General features: G+C 45.2%; 1 protein-coding gene across 8 annotated transcripts in view; it reads right to left on the minus strand.

Moving 5' to 3' along the window:
* The window catches only part of LOC123745316 (serine/threonine-protein kinase WNK1), a 340,974-nt gene that overhangs the window by 203,532 nt on the left and 112,937 nt on the right, over window positions 1–24,505 (minus strand). For 4 of the 8 annotated variants that reach the window (XM_069300721.1, XM_069300715.1, XM_069300714.1 and 1 more), the window contains exon 2: window positions 7,210–7,239. The exons of the other annotated variants lie outside the window; for them this stretch is intronic. In XM_069300721.1, the coding sequence (XP_069156822.1) occupies window positions 7,210–7,239 (30 nt within the window). The remainder of the gene's footprint in view (window positions 1–7,209; window positions 7,240–24,505) is intronic. 8 annotated transcript variants of the gene reach the window in all.

Here is a 24,505-nt window from a genome sequence, read left to right on the forward strand (position 1 = left end):
GTATTTTGGGGTGACCATCCTCGCACTCAGTATAGTGTCTATCTAGCCTGGTCTCAGGTCCACGCCTAAAAAAAATAATTCACTGTCGGAAAATCCGACACCATTTAATAATCATACAGATAATAGCTGTATTACCAACAAGTTACCCATAGAAAACGTAACTTGTAGTGGAATTTCTGTCTAAAGAAAACGGGATATCATCACCACATACTATTATAATTCACCAGCTATTCTGCTGGGAATTATTCTTAAATACATTAGTCTTTGGACTTTACCATCATAAAAACATCTTATATAAATTAACTTAATTATCAATATTAAAGTAGAGTAAATGTGACCCTTCTATCACTTTCTGAAATCTGGACAAAGTAGGCCAGGCGTCAGGAAGGACGGAGGGAGCCATTGTTGTGTCACCTCCGAGACGTGTGGAGCAAACCAGCTCCTATCATATCTGGACAATGTCGGCCAGACGTCAATAGTATGGAGTGTTAAACAGCCATTGAGACGAGACCAGAGGCTCACACGGGAGCAAATTCGGCTCCTGTTAATTTTACTTGGACGTAGTGTTATGGAAACCAAAGGTACCATTGTCAACACGATGTCTACAATTCAAGTTAAGTCTATCCGAAACCCGTTTATCATTCATTTATGGCCATTAATGTCAGGATATAGGGTGACCCGGTTAGATCACATGGAAGCCTCAAACTAAAGGTAATTAAGCCAGGTCTTCATGTTCCATGTACTGTTTTCTCTGATATACTTGTCATATATAGGATTCTGGCTTCACAGCTAGCGCACTTTTGACAGGTCAAGACGAGGAAGGAAGATTTGTGCACCAGTTACTGGGTGATATGGAAGCTACCTCAAAGAGGATAATTTGGTGTCTACACCCTAGTTATACCTGGTGGACTAACCTGCTGTACTATAAGATAAGGAACCTCATCAATGTATGTAGCTATTACTGTAGTTTGATTGGCTGCATATATATAAACTAATAAACCCCCCCTAATGTGTAGAGGATCGATTTGTGAGATTATGAGATTATTACAGAAATACAGTCCACTTATCATTATACAAATTGCTATCGAAGTATATAAATTAACGTAAATATAAATTCATATAAATTAAATAAATATAAATCTCACAGGTCGGTTCCCACATTATTTGGTCCTTCGAACCGGATTATTTGGTCATCTTCGAACCGGATGACGGATTATTTGATCCTTTGAACCCACATTTGGTCATCTTAGTACCGGATGAACCAGTTAACCAGTGGATTCATTAAATATACTAGTGCAGTGTTATTTAAACAAAGCCAGCAGTCAAGACGGCAGCGTAGCCTCGTGGGAGCTCAGGAGCCTCCCTCAGCCCAGTTCAGCTTCCTCAGCGGTTTCATGCACACCCACAGATATTTGGTGGCGTGTTATTTCGTGAAATGACAGCGCTAATATAGAAGCCAGCCTAATTAGTGACTGTGTCGCGAGATTGTTCACGGATTTCGTGGTGTTACATTTCGCGAGAGATTATCTACGAATTTTGTGGACTTTATTTCGCGAGGTCACTAATAATATTTAATACTTCTAGATAATATTAGAAGTTTCATAGAGGCTAATTAAGAGGCTATTATCAATAATTGTGTATATTATTTCTCCAAATAGAGAATTATTTAATATATATTGCACTAGTGATCACAGTATATTTACTAATTGCCAACCCACAACAGGGTAGGATATGACTAGTTGAACTATTATCGTTCATCCTAGTCCCATTATTACCATAGTCAGTTGTACTATATTGATTAACCTAGCACCATTAATGAATGGTCCAGACCCTATTTTGGGTGTAATTTTTATCAACTCGAGTTGAGTTGTATATATAATAATTTACTTATGATCATTACACCTTTGAGTGATTAATTAGTGTCTCTACCATCCTAGGGTGATATAGAAGAGCTAACCTAAAGGTACTTCCAGTGACACTGGTTTATCACTCAAATCATTAGTGTGGATGATTGTATATATATAATGTGTATTAATTTTAAGTGCTAACCTCTAGTAGAGGTAGGATTATTGCCTAGTGAGTTCAGAATTTACCCTAGGCTACCATTAGTGTTTGTTCAGTATTATGAGCAGCCCAAGTACAAGCCCCACAAGGCTTCACCAACGAGCCAGTATGGATAATGCAGGGAGAATGAAAAGAACCCTTGCAGGTCTTAAAGGCCACTTAACAAGACAGATCAAGAAATGTGAAGATTTGTCACAACAATCTCAAGTTGATTATGCTGACCTGGAAAGCTATTATCAAGCAGCTGCAGGTAAATTTGAGCAAATCAAATGCCAAATGGCTGTCCTTGTGGGGACAGACTACTACCATCAATTCATCGGTAGCCCTACTAAATATCAGGGTATAACCATGTTAAACTCTGCAGGAGGTAAATTACTCTCAGGCCCAGTATCAAGCCTGAGGAGACCTATGCCTGCAGATAAACAATACCAGTAGAAACCTAAATTTGTCAGCTGATTATATTTCTCCAGTAGCATTATACTAAGGAGATTACAGCTGACTATAGTAACAGAGGTTGATGTTAATATCATCATTTAAAGCTGAAGATGAGTTCATGAGGCCTCAGTGGCAAATCAGTGAACAGTAGCCTAAAACAGCTACAAGTCACTGCGACCAATGTCACTGAACCCACTGCAGTCTCAGAACCATACTTTACTTTAATGATGAGCTATTCAGTCTTCTGAATCAATTAACTAAATTAAACCCCAATAAATCTGATGACTGATTTGATACATTTATTATTTAATCAAGATGTATTCCATGGGCCTCAGTGTTTATATATCAGTGACCAGTTACCTGAACAAACTTCAAGTTATATCTAATGTCACTGATCTCACTGCAGTCCCTGAATCATACTTGACTGTAGTACTTGATCATATTCAGTCTTCTGGGTTAAATAATATGTAATTAGGCTTGAATATTAGCCTTTCAAGAGTTGACAGGGAAATGAATTCGCATTAGACTTCTAACCCCTGCAACTCTAGTACGGGACATCCGTCCTGTACGATCAGACGCACAAATGTGTGATTACTAACTACTAACATCAAATTAATGTAATAATTCGAAGGAGGAGTATCGGTGTTCGTCTGTTCTAATTAGGACTTCGACCCGTGAGCAGCCCCTGGGGAATTATGTCGGAAAATCCGACACCATTTAATAATCATACAGATAATAGCTGTATTACCAACAAGTTACCCATAGAAAACGTAACTTGTAGTGGAATTTCTGTCTAAAGAAAACGGGATATCATCACCACATACTATTATAATTCACCAGCTATTCTGCTGGGAATTATTCTTAAATACATTAGTCTTTGGACTTTACCATCATAAAAACATCTTATATAAATTAACTTAATTATCAATATTAAAGTAGAGTAAATGTGACCCTTCTATCACTTTCTGAAATCTGGACAAAGTAGGCCAGGCGTCAGGAAGGACGGAGGGAGCCATTGTTGTGTCACCTCCGAGACGTGTGGAGCAAACCAGCTCCTATCATATCTGGACAATGTCGGCCAGACGTCAATAGTATGGAGTGTTAAACAGCCATTGAGACGAGACCAGAGGCTCACACGGGAGCAAATTCGGCTCCTGTTAATTTTACTTTGACGTAGTGTTATGGAAACCAAAGGTACCATTGTCAACACGATGTCTACAATTCAAGTTAAGTCTATCCGAAACCCGTTTATCATTCATTTATGGCCATTAATGTCAGGATATAGGGTGACCCGGTTAGATCACATGGAAGCCTCAAACTAAAGGTAATTAAGCCAGGTCTTCATGTTCCATGTACTGTTTTCTCTGATATACTTGTCATATATAGGATTCTGGCTTCACAGCTAGCGCACTTTTGACAGGTCAAGACGAGGAAGGAAGATTTGTGCACCAGTTACTGGGTGATATGGAAGCTACCTCAAAGAGGATAATTTGGTGTCTACACCCTAGTTATACCTGGTGGACTAACCTGCTGTACTATAAGATAAGGAACCTCATCAATGTATGTAGCTATTACTGTAGTTTGATTGGCTGCATATATATAAACTAATAAACCCCCCCTAATGTGTAGAGGATCGATTTGTGAGATTATGAGATTATTGCAGAAATACAGTCCACTTATCATTATACAAATTGCTATCGAAGTATATAAATTAATGTAAATATAAATTCATATAAATTAAATAAATATAAATCTCACAGGTCGGTTCCCACATTCACAATCGAATTATACTCTTTTTGCAACCAGCATTACCACTTTTTTCAGACATTACCTTATCACTGGCTACTTAAACATTCCAAGAAATAGCAACCTCCTTATAAGAAAATACAACATGACAATAAGTGATGTAGCAGGCCAAAGGAAACACTATAACAAGCGGTCAACACCGCTTAAGACAGCCACGAGAAACAAGTAACACTTAAGGGCCAGCCAGAGGCTCAGGGCCCGCGCAGGAAGGAAACTCCCAGCAAAAAAACAATGAAAATCTCGCTTCAAAAAAGTACTGTAGATTACATAAAAATTATTTGTTATGTATCCTGCCTTTATAATGTATCCATCAATGTCTATGGAAATGTAAAAATCATCTAATTGTTTTTATATGTATCAGTATATAATAATTACCTCGTGCTATAATTATGAATTTATTGTACAAATTAATAATGTACCGATTTTGTAAGGAATCATTTTGTGTGCTAATATTATTAATATTTCATATAAACACGTACACGGAAGTTGTAACAAAATATTAAAAATATGTAGAGTGAAGTGACGTCAGGAGACAGGTAACATCATCTTGGGCGGGAACTGGGCGAGACGTCTGGCGCACATCACAACACCCCCTCCCCCCCCTCCAGTGTCTCCAACCATACCAAGTCTGTCCTGCCCCCCCCCCCCCCCCCACACACCTACCGGTCTCTCCAACCACACCCCCTCCCATCTGTCCCCCCCAACACCCACAACCCCATTACACACAGAAATCACAATAGCGTGATGCATCAAATGAACAAATCCACAAGGGCAGTAGAACTTCGGTTTCAACTCTTTTTTTTTTTTACCATGTCGTAGCTCAGTCGATTAAGGCAGCGTCTGGGATGCTCCCGGACGTAGGTTCGAATCCTCGTCACGGCCCTTGTGGATTTGCCCACAACCCCCACGTCTCTCCAACCATACCCCCCTCCCTTCCGTCCCCCACACCCACAGCCACCCGTGACGCTCGTCCTCCGCCAACTACGCGACGTGCAGCAGTATAGTGAAGCAGAGGGTGGACGTGTAGTGCTGACTTTGTCTCACCATCAGTCCCGACAGGTGAGAGGGTGCGCCGGGGTCCCTGTGGGGGGGGGGGGGGCAGGCAAAACAATCGCTTTTTTTTTTTTTTTACGGAGTGGCAAATCTGGCGAGTGTGCATGCTTGCCTGTTAGCGCTCTACGGAGGGGAGTTAAGAGCTAGCTCCTGGGCCCCCACTTCCTGTCGAATTGCATCTGGTTATCTTTATATAATTTATATATTTCCGTGATCTTCACCCATGTCTTCATGAAGACCGTCCATGTCTGCCTTGCCTTTTTCTCTCTCGGTATTTTGTATGGAGGGAACATATCCTAAAACAACTAACCTATTTTTTGGAGTCAATGGGAGGGAGAAAGGGATGATAATGGGAAGGAGGGAGGGAAGGATGGGAAGGGGGGGGACGGGTTAAGCAGTGTGTGGCAGACAGGACTGTAGTGGTAAGCAATGGTCGCCACCCCCCCCCCCCCCCCGACCCTCCTCACACCTTCACTACACATACACGCTACAATATATACTTTTACAACATTACGCTTCCTTTATATGTCGTTAGTGTATTACATGAATGTGAAACTTGTATTAAACGTTTATTCTCATACATGAGCGAGCACCAACAAAGCAAATGTACGCCACTTTCTCTTTCTACTTTATATATATAATATATTATATATATATTATATATATATATATATTATATATATATTATATATATACATACATATACATACATACATACATACATACATACATACATACATACATACATATACACACACACACACACACACAAACACACACACATTTTGTTGCATATATTAAACCATAGAACAGCAATAATCACATGTGTGGCTAAATTCCTGTCTAGGGCGTAAAGCCACAATTTGTGTGCCGCCAAGCACCACGGCCTCGTCCATAAGCAATATGTTACACATGTTTAGAAACTCGAGTGTGCAGAGGCGAGGAATGGGTGTGGATCCTATAAGCCAGCCCAACTACAGTTTCCTCTCTGCAATTCGAAACCCCATTTTCAGACTTTTTTGGAGCTGTCAGGGGGATTCTGAGTAGCTGCTGGCCCTTGTTCAAGGGTAAGCACTGTGGCTGACCCCGACCCACCTATGAGAGTTCTATACCACCCACGTGTCATCTTTAAGTTAGGTGGGGCTAGCTCCAAGAGTCTGGCCTCTAACCTCGGAGACACATTATATCTGATAAAGATACAATCAACTAAAGACATGTATACATCAATATAAACACAGGTAAACACAGTGTTTACCTACGACACTGACTGGGAGAAGCCGACACAGGAACATTATAGCATTACCCCACAGTGTCACTGAGCGGTCATCATCATCACAACATTACTCCATCACTGAGCAAAACTCGCCAACATATTTTGTAACAATAGGTAATTAAATGTCATTTTGCAACCCACCAGAAATCGTGAGACACAGCTGAGGATATTTAGTCCTTACACGTCCTCCGACCCGGACGGTCGCCACTCGCCCTCCACTACCAGCTGGACTTTAACAGCCTACCATACCTTCCAAAATTTTTCCCAGAAGGTTCCATAGACTTAATACCGGCATCAGGTCACCTCCCTTAATATGTAGATCTAGGGGCTGTAATTTTCAAGACTCGTTCTCTGTTACTTCTAGAAGAAGAGCCTAATGAGTATGACTCAAGAGTAGCCGAATAAGTATGGAATGGTGAGAGAGTCGAGCAGCAGAAGTGTCCGGCCCCAGTGTGTGTGCACACCATCAACTTCCAGTCCGTCCACCTGGAGGACCTTCCACCGGGAGGGTGTTAGCACCACCACCATCGCCGCCTCCAACAACTTACCTGGAGTCAACTGGCAAGGGTGATAATTACCTCCAACAGAAGATGCTGGGAGCGTCATACCTGGAACACAAGCAAGCACTCGGTCAGTGTGTGTCGCCACCTTCCCCAGCCTCACTATACATGCAAGTGATCCTAAGCCGCCTCACCATCACTTAAAACATTGTTACTTGTATGGCCAACAAATCCATCGCAAAAGAACACACACAATAAGACTGGTGTTAATCATATTTTGCCTACTTACATGCTCACCTAAGTTCTACTTGTAATATCTGGTTTCCAAACATGACAAGGACTACACCGTCCGTTCACAACCAAGGGTCCCAGGTTCATTTCTTAGGCAGGACAGAGACGGTTGGGCACGTTTCCTTTCACCTCATACCTCTATTTACGTAGCAGTAAACAGTCAATTGGTTTGGGATGCACCCTCGGGAAAGTCAGTAGTTGGCCTAGCCCTAGGCACGGGGGGGGGGGGGCATCGATAAGCCTAAGCAAAATTCTTCCAGGCCCCGACACAGGGAATCGGGAAAGTTTGCACAAGTTCTACTTTTACTGTCTACCCTACTTCAAGTTCAAGTATGTTTATTGAGATAAGCAATAAATACATCTCAAAGGGATAGAGTAGCTTAGGCTATTTCTACCCCCCTCTACCCTACTTACATACAGAGCAAGGTCTGAGGTCTACTTGTCGTCGATAGGCCTAGCGAGACTTTCTACTAGAGCAGCCCAACCTGGTGCTCCTGGTTACCCATATGTTCTCTAGGCTTGAGTGTGTGTGTGTGTGTGTGTGTGTGTGTGTGTGTGTGTGTGTGTGTGTGTGTGTGTGTGTGTGTGTGTGTGTGTGTGTGTGTGTGTCGGGGACCGCCCGTAGACCGTTGGAAACCCGGCGGGTCCGGTTTGTCCTGGTTGATACCTGCTTGATGGGGTTCTGGGAGTTCTTGTACTGCAAGTCCGGCCTGAGGCCAGGTTTAACTTGTGAGAGTTTGGTCCACCAGGCTGTTGCTTGGAGCGGCCCGCAGGCCCACATATCCACCACAGCCTAAGGTGGAGTGGCTCGTCTAGTTCCCTCTACATGCCTCAACTTTGGTTCTAGTCTTGTTTATTACATCTGCTGTTAGCAGAGACTCAAGAGTTGAGAGTCCCGTAACCAATACCGTTGATAGGTTAAGTAATAATTGTAAATAAGAAGCAATAATATGCTTAACTTAACATACTAAGAAGGTTAGGTGAAGGTGTTTTCTATGAAGCTTTTCAAGGTAAACTAAAATATTCACAATCAATTAGTATGTCACATATGCACTTATTAAATAAGCCAATATTGACTATAAGCAAGTGCGAGAACGGGTTGCATTATTCTGTTTTGTGTATGCTCTGTGGTTATAGCCTAACTGGCCGACCTCTCGCAGTGTTTGGAAGAGAACTTGATGAACAACCTTCAAAGGCCACACAAAATCAACCAGGCTACGAGTCATACGTCAGGCTGGGAGGAGCAGTTGCGTCGAACACCCTGGTTGACCAAACCATCAACCAGGCGCCCTTGTCAGAGACCGGGCCGCAGAGACGTTGATCCTGTGAATCATCGAAAGATAACAGAAAAGTAAGGTAACCCCCTACTGTTCTTCTACACCCCCTGCCGTGCCTCTCATTCCTGCGTGTTGCAATTTTATTGTGAAGGTTTAGTGGCTCCCCCTCCCCCCACAGGTACAAGGTGTGGTGGGGGGGGGGACACCACAGGTACAAGGTGTGGGGGGAGGCACCACAGGTACAAGGTGTGGGGGGGGGCACCACAGGTACAAGGTGTGGGGGGAGGCACCACAGGAACCAGGTAGGTGGGGGAGGCACCACAAGTACTGGTCATACGGTAGCAACCTTCAACTGTTCGACAACAATCATATTCAATATTTAATCATCACGTGTCCCAGCCGTCAATAGTTTACCTTCAAGGCAAATGGCAGCCACCCAACACGGTCCGTCTAATTACCCAAAGCTACTCAAAGCGTCCCAGCATTACCTAAGTAATGGAGAAATATGATGTATTTACTCACTATAATATTGCTGTTGAATGTAGACCTTGAAAAAAAAACATTTTACTCGGAAATAATATAATTTTATAACGAAATTCGGTCCATCTAATTGGCAAAAGCCCCAACATTGTCGCGTGGAGCGTCGACTTTCTGTGGCGTCACCCATGACTTAGATTCCTCTAATTTCGTTATAGAATGATAGTTCTATATTTCATATTAAATTCTATATTTTCAGATTAAAATGTGTGTTTTCATGTTGTACATTCAGCACCAACATTAGTGAGTAAATATATCATATTTCTCCATTACTTACGTAATGCTAGGACGCTTTCGGTAGCAAGGGGGACCGCAGTACCACTCGCTCGGACCAGGTAAGTCCACCACGGGCTCACCATAGCCCGTGCTACTGGCCCCGCTTCTGTGCCAGGTAAGTTACGGGCTCACCATAGCCCGTGCTACTTGGAACTTGTTCCGAGTAGCTGAATCTATAACAACAACAACAACAACCACTCGCCCTCAACACCGTCATGTTGTTGTGTAAGATTCAGCTACTGGGAACAAAACGTTCCAAGTAGCACGGTCTATGGTGAGCCCGTATGTGGACTTACCCGACACAGGAGCGGGGCTGTAATTTGACACGTCGCTCAACACCGTGAGCGACGTGTACTGTTATGTACCCTGTACCCGGGCCGCCCACTCTTACCCGCCCGTCACTCTCACGCCCGTGTCCCGCCCTTGTCCCGCCCGTGTCACGCCCGTGTCACGTCATCTGTGACACACTTGTATTACTCGCGTAAACATGTGGTGAACACATGACGCTGGTCGACCCGGGACACGCGCGCGGCAGCACACAACATATTTATAGCAAGGATTTTCTAAGTGAAGGACGATGTGCGTGCGTGTCAGACCTCGATATATCACGTGGCGGATATATCACGTGGCGGATATATCACGTGGCGGATATATCCAGTGAAGCACTCGAGGCGGAGTAGGCCTGGAGGAGTGTGTGTGGGGGGGGGGAAAGGGGGGGAGACCACCACATCCACGGCGACACACAGGAAAAACAAATCTAAAAACAAAATAGAACTAGATGTCCAACTAGGAAAATGAATGAGCAGAAAGCAGTTAGAGGAGACGGGGGAAGATAAGAGACTAGCACGAAGGATGTGGGAGAGGAGGAGGAGGGGGGGGATGGGAGGGTAGATGAGGAAGGGGTGAGTCACGCAGAAAGGAGCACCGGGAGAGGAGGGAACGTTGTCTGGTGTGTGTGTGTGTGTACTCACCTAGTTGTGTCTGCAGGATCGAGCATTGACTCTTGGATCCCGCCTTTCGAGAATTGGTTGTTTACAGCAATGACTCCTGTCCCATTTCCCTATCATACCTGGTTTTAAAATTATGAATAGTATTTGCTTCCACAACCTGTTCCTGAAGTGCATTCCATTTTCCCACTACTCTCACGCGTGCGTGTGCGTGTGTGTGTGTGTGTGTGTGTGTGTGTGTGTGTGTGTGTGTGGGGGGGGGGGGGGGGGTCGCTGCTCACCACCACCAACCATCACGCGAGCGCCAGGTTTTTGTTGCCGTCGGAGGCAGGCTGATAGTTTATTGTGCACCCCATACTCATCCTGTGAGTGGTAGCGCAAAAAAGGATTACAACGGGCACCACAAAAAGTCTTTATCAGACCTCAACGGAGATTATTACATTAACAATTTCATCTATCCTTCACACTATATAACACTTAAGTCCCGAAATCATCTCAAGATAACCCGACCTTCCCTTATTACGATTTGGTTTCCTAAACCTAGCTTATGCTATACTTAGCTTTCGTTAGTCTAGGTAAGACTGGTTTGACTGGAATACGAACGGTATCCAAATAGTGTGGAGTCACATAGCCTATAAATAGTGCAGATTCCTATCCAAAAATGCAGAGAAAAGTCTCTCAGCAAGCCTCAGGAAGGTAGAAAACAGTGGACGGAACCTTTACAGGACAGACCTAATTCACAGAAATGCTAAAACGGAACACAGAAGCCATGTCAGCATTGCAAAAAAACTGGCTATGCAAGCAGGAACTTCCCCAGGAAGCAGCAAGGTGCACTAGCCAGCTGTCATTGAGGAAGATGGTAGTGGCGGGACTAGCAGAGCAGGAAGCCTCCAGACAGGAGTGGAGAGAGCGGAGTACGGAACAGTGACACACTGGAATACAGCCGGAGGGTAGAAGACGATCTAGAGGGTGTCAGGCTCTGCAACACACCTTCCTAAACAACGGCCACTCCGGCCGCTATATGAAAGAAATGGTCACTCCTGGCGCTATATGAAAGAAACGGCCACTCCTGGCGCTATATGAAAGAAACGGTCACTCCTGGCGCTATATGAAAGAAACGGTCACTCCTGGCGCTATATGAAAGAAACGGCCACTCCTGGCGCTATATGAAAGAAACGGTCACTCCTGGCGCTATATGAAAGAAACAAAAATCTCTCTTATACAACACGGGCATTTCCTGGACAAATTCTTACTGCCTCTTATTTGGTGGCATATAAATATCGGTTAAAATGTCTGTGTGAGTAGACTGTTGTGGGGTGGGTGTGGTTGCCAATTAGTCTTGGCTCGACCCTGGCGATTTTACTCCCATGGGTATGGATATCATATTTTTGTTTTATACTCGAGTAATAATGAATGACTTCCTGCAGTGATGAGGGATGCTACACGTCACTGTAAGGCTCAACAATGTTGTAGTTTCCGAGTCAATATGAGGAGAAAGGTGTACCTGCTTGATGGTGGGATACCTGCTTGATGGGGGGATACCTGCTTGATGGGGGGATACCTGCCTGATGGGGGGATACCTGCTTGATGGGGGGATACCTGCCTGATGGGGGGGATACCTGCTTGATGGGGGGATACCTGCTTGATGGGGGGATACCTGCTTGATGGGGGGGATACCTGCTTGATGGGGGGGATACCTGCTTGATGGGGGGGATACCTGCTTGATGGGGGGGATACCTGCTTGATGGGGGGGATACCTGCTTGATGGGGGGGGGATACCTGCTTGATGGGGGGATACCTGCTTGATGGGGGGGATACCTGCTTGATGGGGGGGATACCTGCTTGATGGGGGGATACCTGCTTGATGGGGGGATACCTGCTTGATGGGGGGGATACCTGCTTGATGGGGGGGGATACCTGCTTGATGGGGGGGATACCTGCTTGATGGGGGGGGATACCTGCTTGATGGGGGAATACCTGCTTGATGGGGGAATACCTGCTTGATGGGGGAATACCTGCTTGATGGGGGGATACCTGCTTGATGGTGGGATACCTGCTTGATGGTGGGATACCTGCTTGATGGTGGGATACCTGCTTGATGGTGGGATACCTGCTTGATGGGGGGATACCTGCTTGATGGGGGATACCTGCTTGATGGGGGGATACCTGCTTGATGGGGGGATACCTGCTTGATGGGGGGATACCTGCTTGATGGGGGGATACCTGCTTGATGGGGGGATACCTGCTTGATGGGGGGGATACCTGCTTGATGGGGGGATACCTGCTTGATGGGGGGATACCTGCTTGATGGTGGGATACCTGCTTGATGGGGGGATACCTGCTTGATGGGGGGATACCTGCTTGATGGGGGGATACCTGCTTGATGGGGGGATACCTGCTTGATGGGGGGATACCTGCGTGATGGTGGGGATACCTGCTTGATGGGGGGATACCTGCTTGATGGGGGGATACCTGCATGATGGTGGGATACCTGCTTGATGGGGGGATACCTGCTTGATGGGGGGATACCTACTTGATGGGGGGATACCTGCGTGATGGTGGGGATACCTGCTTGATGGTGGGATACCTGCTTGATGGTGGGATACCTGCTTGATGGGGGGATACCTGCTTGATGGTGGGATACCTGCTTGATGGGGGGATACCTGCTTGATGGTGGGATACCTGCTTGATGGGGGGATACCTGCTTGATGGGGGGATACCTGCTTGATGGGGGGATACCTGCTTGATGGGGGGATACCTGCTTGATGGTGGGATACCTGCTTGATGGTGGGATACCTGCTTGATGGGGGGATACCTGCTTGATGGGGGGATACCTGCTTGATGGGGGGATACCTGCTTGATGGGGGGATACCTGCTTGATGGGGGGATACCTGCTTGATGGGGGTTCTGGGAGTTCTTGTACAGATGTCGCGCAGAAATGTACATATAAAATAGAAGGCAAGTAAAAACAACACCTATAAAGCAGTTTAAATACCAATAATGAGGAGGAAAGTAGAATAATTAGGAGTGTGTAGAGTACGTGATGGGTGGGGAGGAGTGGGGAGGAGTGGGGAGGCAGGGAGGGGAAGTGCGGGTGGGGGGGGGGGTGAGGTAGGGAAGAACGGCTGGTGCTTGAGGAGACTGGTGACCAGCAAGCAAGACCACGTCTGCAAGAATGTGGCCGCAACACTCCGCACCACCTTAATAACCAAGGCCGCACCTCCCATGTGACAAAACATAGTAACGCTAGAGGACGTTGCTGTGACATCTGGGGTCCTCATAGTTATCCTATTATAGTCTCCATCTTGTGGAGATAGTGAGCCGTGTACTATTTAGGAAGATAGCAGCGACTGAGATTGGAAATGCCGCATTACTCAGCCTAAGCATTTCCCCCTCCCGCCGCCTGAGGGTTCAAGCTAGGTATGTTCCATAGTTGTCAACTACCAACACGGTGTGTACCACCCCTTCCCTCCCTCCCTCAGTCAGTCAGTCAGTCGGTCAGTCTATCAATCTCTCCTGCTGCCTGTACCACCCGCCGACACAGACACGTGCCATGGGACACTGGGACATGGGAAGAACAACCAAGCAGGAGAAGCCATCCACAACATGATAAGGAACGGAAATCTAACCCACCTGGGCCCAGACTTCCCAACCTACGTCAGACAAGGCCACAGTGGTAAACCAGACATAATACTGTCAAACAACCACCACTTCCTAAACACCCACATAGAAAGGGGCCCTGTGAGCACAAGCGACCACCTACCAATAATAATGACGCTATCAACTAACCCCATTCAGAAACCCTCACCACCAAGACTTCAATACACTAAAACTGACTGGGAAGCGTTCAAAAGCAGTGCACAGGAAATCAGTGTCACAGATTTTAATGGAAAGGAAACATCTTGCATAAACGCCGAGTTAAATACATGGATTAACACCATTGAAAAATGCATGACTGATCACATTCCCGTAGCTCACCACATAACGCTCCCACACCCCCCAGCCACTGAGGCGCTCAGGACACTGCAAACCAGATATAACAATCTTCTACAACTCATAACACAACACGGGTGGACGGATGAGCGCAAAAGACTACAAAGGGAACTTCAAGATGAGCTGCAAGATCTATGCAAAACAGAGTACACCAAACAATGGAATGACCTAATAAGCAATATCCAAGTCGACTACAGAAACCCGGGGAAGTTCTGGAAAAAAGTAAAGACCCTGATGGGAAGCTCTTCTGAGGAAACACCCTACATCATAGACGCCTCAGGAAATAAACTCTATGAGGAGAGAGAACAAGAGCAGGAATTCAGGAAGTTCTGGGAAAAAATATTCAGGATAAACCCGGAAGAAAATTTAAATTTTTGCCCAATTAATGAAAGGGAAATTACAACTCAAGTCGATAACAGAGCTGCAGCACTACTCCCGACGCAAACAATAGACCTTAACAACATACGCGATGACTGCCACCTTATGAAACACATAACCATTGCGGAGGTCCATAAAACAATTATGGGTTTCAAGAACAAGGCGCCGGGCAACAGCAAAATAAATAAGATGGTATTATCCAACCTACCAGTGATTGCACTCCATCATTACACATGTATCTTAAATGCAGCTCTTGCATCTGGACTATTCCCCACATACTTCAAGAATGCCACAATACGATTAATCCCCAAGCCAGGTAAACCCCCAACCCAAACTGAAAACTACAGGCCAATTTCCCTCCTCGAAGTACCAGGTAAAATATTCGAAAAAATTATCAATCAGAGACTTGTGAAGTACATGGAAGAGGAAGGGAAGTATAACAGCAGGCAGCATGGGTTTAGACACCGCAGAGGGGCCCATACAGCTATAGCTCTGATCTACGAGCATATAGCTAACGCAGTGTCGAAAAAAGATCAGTGTAATATAGTGCTTAGGGACGTCTCGAAAGCCTTCGATAAAGTGTGGCACACAGGCCTAAAATATAAGATATCTGAACTAGGACTTCCTGAGAGATTTACAGCTACTCTCTGCAGCTTTATAGACAATAGAACTGCTAGGCTTAATATCGGCAGCTACTTGGGTGACGTAATAGAACTGAAAAGTGGAGTACCACAAGGAAGCTGCCTCTCCCCCACTCTATTCAACATATATACAGCTGACCTACCCCAACCCCAACATGGAGAATACATCACATACGCTGATGATGTTACCCAAATAATATGCCAACCGGGCCCATCAAAGCCGCTACTAGCCGACAAGACCAAGGCAGCCATTGAACTCATAAACAACTTTGAGAAGCAATGGAAAATTAGCACCAACAAACAAAAGTTCCAAATAATACACATTGCGAAAAGAAACCCTGACCCCATCATCCTTGATAACCAGCCCATCCAATATGCGGAGGTAGGCAGAATACTGGGACTTATGATAAATAGAACAGGGATACAAATTCATGTAAGGGACCGACTAAACAAAGCCAAAGCAGCATTAGGAAAACTGAGAAGATTCCGAAGCCTCAGTACTAACATTCAGATCCACCTATATAAGGCTCTAGTTCGGCCGCATCTAGAATATCCCCCAGTACCACTACACACCATAAAGAAAACTAACATGCAGAAACTGCAAGCAGTACAAAATAAGGCGCTAAGGAGAGCAGCAAAACACCGTCCACCATATGATCAGACAATCCAGGAGCTCCACGAACTCCTGAACATACAGCCACTAAACATCAGACTGCAGCACCAAGCCATCAGGGTATGGAACACCATCGAAATGTTAGAGGACCCAATGTTTGAAAGATTACTCCAAGATGAGACGCCCCGCTCCCACAGCTGGTGGCCCAAGAGCCTCGATTCTCTGGACGAAAACCCCGCCCCACAGTATATAATCCCAAGATGAGTTATATATGTATATATATGAACAGTTCATATATGTGTATGTATGAACAACTCGATAAATAATATGTATGACAACTCGATAAATAATAATAATAAAATAAAGAGCATTAAACAGAATAACGTGTGTGGAAGCATCGGAGTGTCTATATATGAATGCTTCACAGTATTCATCTATGGACATCCATATATGGTGAAACACATGTGAAGAACCTCTCACACACTCACAGCTCCCTGACAAGAGGGAGCCAGCTTAGCTTAGCTGCCAACACCCACACATCGTGTCAGCAAGGCGGACAGCCCGCCTGCTTTCATACCTCTCACTGTATTTCCCACTTCTATACTTCCCTTCACCTATGCCTCTCCTTCCTCTTTACTCCCCAAAAAAAAAAAAAAAAAAAAAAAAAAAAAAAAAAAAAAAAAAAAAAAAAAAAAAAAAAGACACGTGCCCTCCAGCAGTTATCTCTACAAGAGTGTGGAGGCAGCGAGGCGTAGCACCTCCCCCCTGGAGGTGGGGGGGACACCAAGCCTCCCCGACCACACCCTGGACCCCCTGCACCTCACCCGGGACCCCTTGGACCTCACCCCTGGACCCCCTGCACCTTACCTCCGCCCTAACACACGCCTGTGTATCTTGAGACCACAGATTTTTTTTCCTAGTGATTGCACTCCAATACACATGTATAATAAATGCAGCTCTTGCATCTGGACTATTCCCCACATACTTCAAGAATATCACAATAAGATTAATCCCCAAGCCAGGTAAACCCCCAACCCAAACAGCTGACCTACCCCGACCGCAACATGGAGAATACATCACATATGCTGACGATGTCACCCAAATAATATGCCAACCGGGACCATCAAAGCCGCTACTAGCCGACAAGACCAAGGCAGCAATTGAACTCAAACAAATTTGAGAAGCAACGGAAAATTAGCACCAATAAACAAAAGTTTCAGATAATACACATTGCGAAAAGAAACCCGGACCCCATCATCCTTGACAACCATCCGATCCAATATGCGGAGGTAGGCAGAATACTGGGACTTATGATAAATAGAACAGGGATACAAATTCATGTCAGGGACCGACTAAACAGTCAAAGCAGCCTTAGGAAAACTGAGAAGATTCCAAAGCCTCAGTACAAACAATCAGATCCACCTATATAAGGCTCTAGTTCGACCGCATCTAGAATATCACCCATTACCACTACACACCATAAAGAAAACTAACATGCAGAAACTGCAAGCAGTGCAAAATAAGGCGCTAAGGAGAGCAGCAAAACACCGTCCACCATATGATCAGACAATCCAGTAGCTCCATGAGCTCCTGAACATACAGCCACTAAACATCAGACTGCAGCACCAAGCCCTCAAAATGTGGAACACCATCGAAATGTTAGAGGACCCAATGTTAGACAGGTAAATCGCGGCCCAAGAGCCGCGATTTACTAAATGAAAACCAAGCCCCACAGTACATAATTCCCAGATGAAATACTGACCAGAAATCCTTTCCCCAATAATTTGAAAAATTGAGTGTGTATGTGTGTATGAATGTTTAGGAGTGTATAGTTGTGTATCTCACATACAGCTCCCTGACAAGAGAGAGCAAGCTTAGCTTAGCTGCCATCACCCACACATGGTGTCAGCAAGGCGGACAGCCCGCCTGCTTTCATACCTCTCATTGTACTTCCCACTTCTAAACTTCCCTTCACCTATACCTCTTCTTCCTCTTTACTCCCCCCCCCCCCCCAAAAAAAAAGAGAGACCACTTCAACTCTTCACTATTTAATACGGCCTGGCCTTCAATGGACAATTACGGGCTCACCATAACCCGTGCTACATAGACATTTAGTTCTAAGTAGCTAAATCTAAAACAACAACACTCAATGGACAAGTTACAGCCCCGCTCCTGTGCCAGGCAAGTCCACTAACGGGCTCACCATAGCCCGTGCTACTTGGAACCTTTTGTTCCCAGTAGCTGACTCTTAAACAACAACTTCAATGGATATTACGGGATATTCATACCCGTGCCACCTCTTGGGTGACTTAATCTTTATCAATCAATCAATGGAGACGGCATGACAGCACTTGTTAAAGCACCGAATCACCTTCTGTGGTTGATTGTTCAATAAACTGTTGAACTATATGTTTAACACATCTCTAACCGTGTCCATGGAGGACAGAAGAAAATGTATATATATGCTGCTTAGCATTGTAAATGTGTGGCCACGTTTGTGGTAGGGGAAAAAACAAAATTGTTAGAGGCGGGGGAGGAGGGAGGCAGGGGAGGAGGGAGGCAGGGGAGGAGGGGGGGGTAACCAGGAGGGGGTGGGGATAAGCTGCAGAGCTAACAAAGTAAGGAATGGTACTGGTAAGCTAACAAAGAAGGAATCTGTTGTGAGGCAAGTTGAAGGGCAAAAGTGTGGGTTTGAGAAGTGTCATCAGGGCCGGCTGTCTCTAGGGCCCAGAGTGCTGGCTGGACAACCTGGCGTGGCTCTCGCTGCCAGAATGCCTTGCTCAGTCAACCTTGAGAAACACTGGAGTTAAAGGTAGAGTTGGGGGATGATAAGGCAAGTACAATACCATTTACAAGACAAAGTGAGCAGGAGGTGAACTTGATTCAGCTAAAATAAAAAAGTATGGGATAGGCTCAGGATTGTGTTGACAGTTTACTGTGCACCCCGCACTCATTCTGTGAGCGGTAGCGCAAAGAGGATTACAGCGGGCACAAAAGGTCTTTATCTGATCTCAACTTAGATTATTACGTTAACAATTCCATCTAATCTGCACACTCCGCAATCTGTTAAAAACATTTTACATTACAATATCTATGCATTTACAATAAATTCTTAAACATTGAAGGTATTTATTTTTTTGCTAACACATAAAATAATTTAGATATGGGGTACTACTGGATCATACATGAGATGCTGTATATTTTTATTATTAGTCTTCACAAAACATATCTCATACATATTAAACATTTATCTACTAGAAGAAAAAATTTGGATGACTATATATATTCTTCTGTGTTTGGCCTCTTCTTAGGATAATTACTTCTGAAATTAATTGACGTTGAGGGCAATTGATAACCCACTGCAAGCTGGACAAATATTACAAAGTATTGGGAAATAAGCACAAATAAACAAAACTTCCATATAACACACATTCCAAAAAGAAACCCAAACCCCATTATCCTTGACAACCGTCCTATCCTGGTTGATGGGGTTCTGGGAGTTGTTCTACTCCCCAAGCCCGGCCCGGCCCGAGGCCAGGCTCGACTTGTGAGAGTCTGGTCCACCAGGCTGTTGCTTGGAGCGGCCAATATCCAATATGCGTATACGGGCAAATACTACGACTCGAGATCAATTGAACAAGTACAAAAATTCACGTAAAGGACAGAATAAACAAAGCAAAAACAAAAGAGTCTTAGGAAAATCGAGTTGATTCCTAAGTCATAGCACGAGCATACAGCTACACTTATACAAGGCTCTAGTCCGGCCGTATCACTAATACCCTCCAATACCACTACATACCTGAAAGAAAACTAACATGCAAAATTACAAGCAGTGCAAAATATGACGCTATGTAGAGCAGCAAAGCTCCGTGCACCATATGATCAGACAATCCAGGAGCTCCATGAACTCCAGAACACACAACCACTAAACATCAGATTACAGCACCAAGCCATCAGGGTGTGGTACACGACCGTAATGTTAGAAAGATTACTCCAAGATGAGACGCCCCGCTCCCACAGCTGGTGGTCCTAGAACCTCGATCTACTCTATGGAAACCAAGCCCCAAAATACATAATTCTAACCGATATACTAAGCAGAACCCCTCCCCCCCCCCCTCTTAAAAATAATCAATCAATATCAATCAAATAAAAAATCAAATTCAATAATAATAAAATAAAGAACCTGGAACAGAACAGTTTGAGGGCATCGGAGTGTGTACATGTGAATGCTACACAGCATTCATCTATAGACATCCGTATATGCTGAAATACCCGTTAACAACCTCACACACGCTCCCAGCACCCAACAAGAGTGTTTATAGCAGGTAATCTTAGCTTAGCTGCCAACCCCCCACACATCGTGTCAGCAAGGCGGACAGTCCGCCTGCTATCATAACTCACACTGTACATCCCATTTCCAAACTATTCAATTCGCCTGTCTCTCTCCATCCTCTTTACTTAAAAAAAAAACGAGAGTGAGACAACCTTGTGAATGGCATGTGAAATATTTCCTCTGGTGTCCCTAGGTGCTTATCCCAGCCCCGGACTCCACCCCGAAATGCTTACTCCTCCCCTCCTGCCCCTCCCCAGCGGGCGGGCCGGCCGCCCCGCACCGCACCACACCACCTCACTCCAGCCCCTCCCCAGCGGGCCGGGCCGCCCCCCACCACACCACCTCACTCCAGCCCCTCCTGATCACTCTCACTACCACTGACCTTTCTACCCCTCGCCTCGATATCGCAACAGAAACCGTTCTCTCATCTTTCCCTTTCCCTGCCCCATACCCCCTGCCCCCCCCCACCTTCTCTCTCGCTCCACTTCTCCCATTTCCCCTTCTTTCCACACCACTCCTCCCCCCTGGCCCTCTCTCTACACCACTCCTCCCCCTTTGCATGATTTATTACACAATGAAGGAAGATGCTGCTCAGTATTCACCTCCAGACACCCCGTATATGTTGAGGTACACCAGACATAAGCTTACACTCGCTCCACCTTACAACTGAGAGCAAGTGGAAGTGCTGATAGTCAAAATAGAGATCCTAAATGTAGTTGTTGTCCTTGTATATAAGTCACCGGAGGCAAACCCTCAGCAGTTTAAAGACCAACTAATGAAAATAGAACACTGCTTGGAAAACCTCACAAATCCAGCTCCGAACATCATCCTGCTTGGGGACTTCAACCTACGGCACCTGAAATGGAAGCACCTGGCTAATACAGTAATATCAGAAAGAATACCAGGAAGTAGCCTAAATGAGCAGGCACATGCAAATGACCTGCTACGGATGTGCGATAGGTTTGCCTTAAACCAGCAAATAGTAGAACCAACTAGGAAGGAGAACACGCTGGACCTCATTTTCACTAATAATGATGAGTTGATCGGGAACATAATGATTACAAATACCTGTTACTCAGATCACAACTTAATTGAGGTACTGACAACCATGGGGAATGGACCTCCAAAACCAGTCCAGATTCCCGGTGGAGGAGATTTCAGCAAATTCAACTTCAATAATAAACGGATAAACTGGGAGCAAATAAACCAGGACTTCACAGAAATAAACTGGGAAGAACAGCTAGGAAATGCAAACCTGAACCAGTGCCTGGAAAAAATAAGCTCAGTAGCACTAGAAATATGTTCAAACCGCATACCCCTAAGAAAAAAGAGAAAGAGATGCAGATTGGAACGGGAACGTCGTTCCCTATATAGGCGAAGAAAACGAATCGCGGAACAACTTGAGAGTCGCACCCTATCTCAAGAACGGCGAAGAAGGTTAGGTAGAGAAATAGAAACAATTGAACTCAAGCTACAAGAATCATACAAAACCCAGGAGAGGCAAAGAGAGCAAAAGGCCATCAGTGAAATAGAGAGAAATCCGAAATATTTTTTCTCCTATGCAAAATCAAGATCAAAAACCACATCTAGTATCGGGCCCCTGCGAAAGGGAGATGGAACTTTCACAGATGACAACAAAGAAATGAGCGAGTTACTGAGGAAGCAGTACGACTCTGTTTTCAGTGAGCCATTAAATGCACTAAAGATTGATAACCCAAATGAATTTTTCATGGATATGATACCAACATCAAATCACATATCAGACGTCGCCCTATCCCCACTAGATTTTGAAGAAGCCATAAACAGTATGCCTATGCACTCTGCACCAGGCCCGGATTCTTGGAACTCCATATTCATCAAGAACTGTAAAAAACCACTATCGCAGGCCCTTCACATTCTGTGGAGACAAAGCCTAGATACTGGCGTTATCCCTGACATACTAAAAACAGCAGAGATAGCACCACTCCATAAAGGAGGAAATAAGGCAGAGGCAAAAAATTACAGACCGATAGCACTAACATCGCACATCATAAAAATTTTTGAGAGAGTGCTAAGAAGTAAGATCACAAAATACATGGAATCACAGCATCTCCATAACCCCGGACAACATGGTTTCAGAACAGGGCGCTCTTGCCTGTCGCAGTTGCTGGACCACTATGATATGGCATTAGATGCTATGGAAGACAAACAAAACGCTGATGTAATTTACACAGATTTCGCAAAAGCTTTTGATAAATGTGACCATGGTGTTATTGCACATAAAATGCGTTCAAAAGGAATTACCGGGAAAATAGGCAGATGGATCTACAATTTCCTGACTGACAGAACCCAATGTGTAATAGTCAACAAAATAAAATCCAGCCCATCAACCGTGAAGAGCTCAGTCCCCCAGGGTACTGTGCTTGCTCCAGTACTTTTTCTCATCCTCATATCGGACATAGACCAGAACACAACCTATAGCACTGTATCATCCTTTGCAGATGACACTAGGATTTTCATGAGAGTTGGCAACATAGAGGACACGGCAAACCTCCAATCAGATGTTGATCAGGTCTTTCTATGGGCTACAGAAAATAATATGGTATTCAACGAGGATAAGTTTCAGCTCATGCGCTACGGAAAAATTGAAAACATAAAAACAGGAACCACGTACAAAACGCAGGCAAATCATAACATAGAACGAAAAGGCAATGTAAAGGACCTGGGTGTACTCATGTCGGAAGACCTTACCTTTAAAGAACACAATAAAGTAGCCGTCACAACTGCAAGAAAAATGACAGGTTGGATAACAAGAACTTTTCACACTAGAGATGCTATACCGATGATGATACTTTTCAAAACGCTTGTGCTATCTAGAGTGGAGTACTGCTGCACAATGACAGCCCCTTTCAAAGCTGGAGAAATTGCTGACCTAGAGAGCGTGCAGAGATCCTTTACTGCTAGAATCCACTCAGTAAAACATCTAAATTACTGGGACCGACTAAAGAGCCTAAATCTGTACTCCCTTGAGCGCAGGCGGGAGAGATACATAATAATTTACACGTGGAAAATAATTGAGGGGCTGGTCCCAAACCTGCACATAGAAATAACACCACATGAGACCAGAAGACATGGCAGGATGTGCAGAATACCCCCGTTGAAAAGCAGAGGTGCAACAGGTACTCTGAGAGAGAACTCTATCAACATCAGAGGCCCGAGACTGTTCAACACGCTTCCACTACACATAAGGGGCATAACTGGCAAACCCCTCACAGTGTTCAAGAGAGAACTGGATAAGCACCTCCAAAGGATACCTGATCAACCAGGCTGTGACTCATACGTCAGGCTGCGAGCAGCCGCGTCTAACAGCCTGGTTGATCAGTCCAGCAACCAGGAGGCCTGGTCGACGACCGGGCCGCGGGGACACTAAGCCCCGGAAGCACCTCAAGGTAGCCTCAAGGTAGGTAAGCTTAGGTGTCCAGGGCGAAGGCCAGCTGCGCCACACGGACATGATAGACTATAATGATCGCTGTATGTCACTACTTCACCACAAGTGTAAACACGGCAGGTAAGAGGTCAGATAAGATTTACCTGACGGTAAATTTCCCGCCACCGCCGTCCACAGGATGAGTATTATGGGCGCCATAATATAATAGTTACACTAAGGTGTGTTGCTCCCCCCCCCCCCCCTGGCTCCGTGACTCACTTCCAGCACACGCGTGCCCCCTGGCCACACACACGCGTGCCCCCTGGCCCCCACACACGCGTGCCCCTGGCCCCCACACACGCTTCACTACACGACAATATAGGAGAAATATTCAGGCGGGCCGCCTCCTGATGACACAAATGGCCACGACCAGAGTTACCAGACCCTTCACAGGGCCATGACAACCACTGCCTCAAAACCCAACCATTTTTCCTTGACGCTGCTCTTCTAAATTAACGAAGACACTTTACCATGAGAAAACCACCGATGGAACCCAATGGAAACCCCACAAAAAAAGTTCACATTCGACAGTAGGAAAAACTACATTCGAACCAGACGACACAAACACAAAACTGCGACAGGAACACAAAAGTTCAGCCCAAAATCATTTTTATTTGTCGAG

The sequence above is a fragment of the Procambarus clarkii genome, chromosome 44 (assembly GCF_040958095.1).
Source record: "Procambarus clarkii isolate CNS0578487 chromosome 44, FALCON_Pclarkii_2.0, whole genome shotgun sequence".
NCBI lineage: Eukaryota > Metazoa > Arthropoda > Malacostraca > Decapoda > Cambaridae > Procambarus > Procambarus clarkii.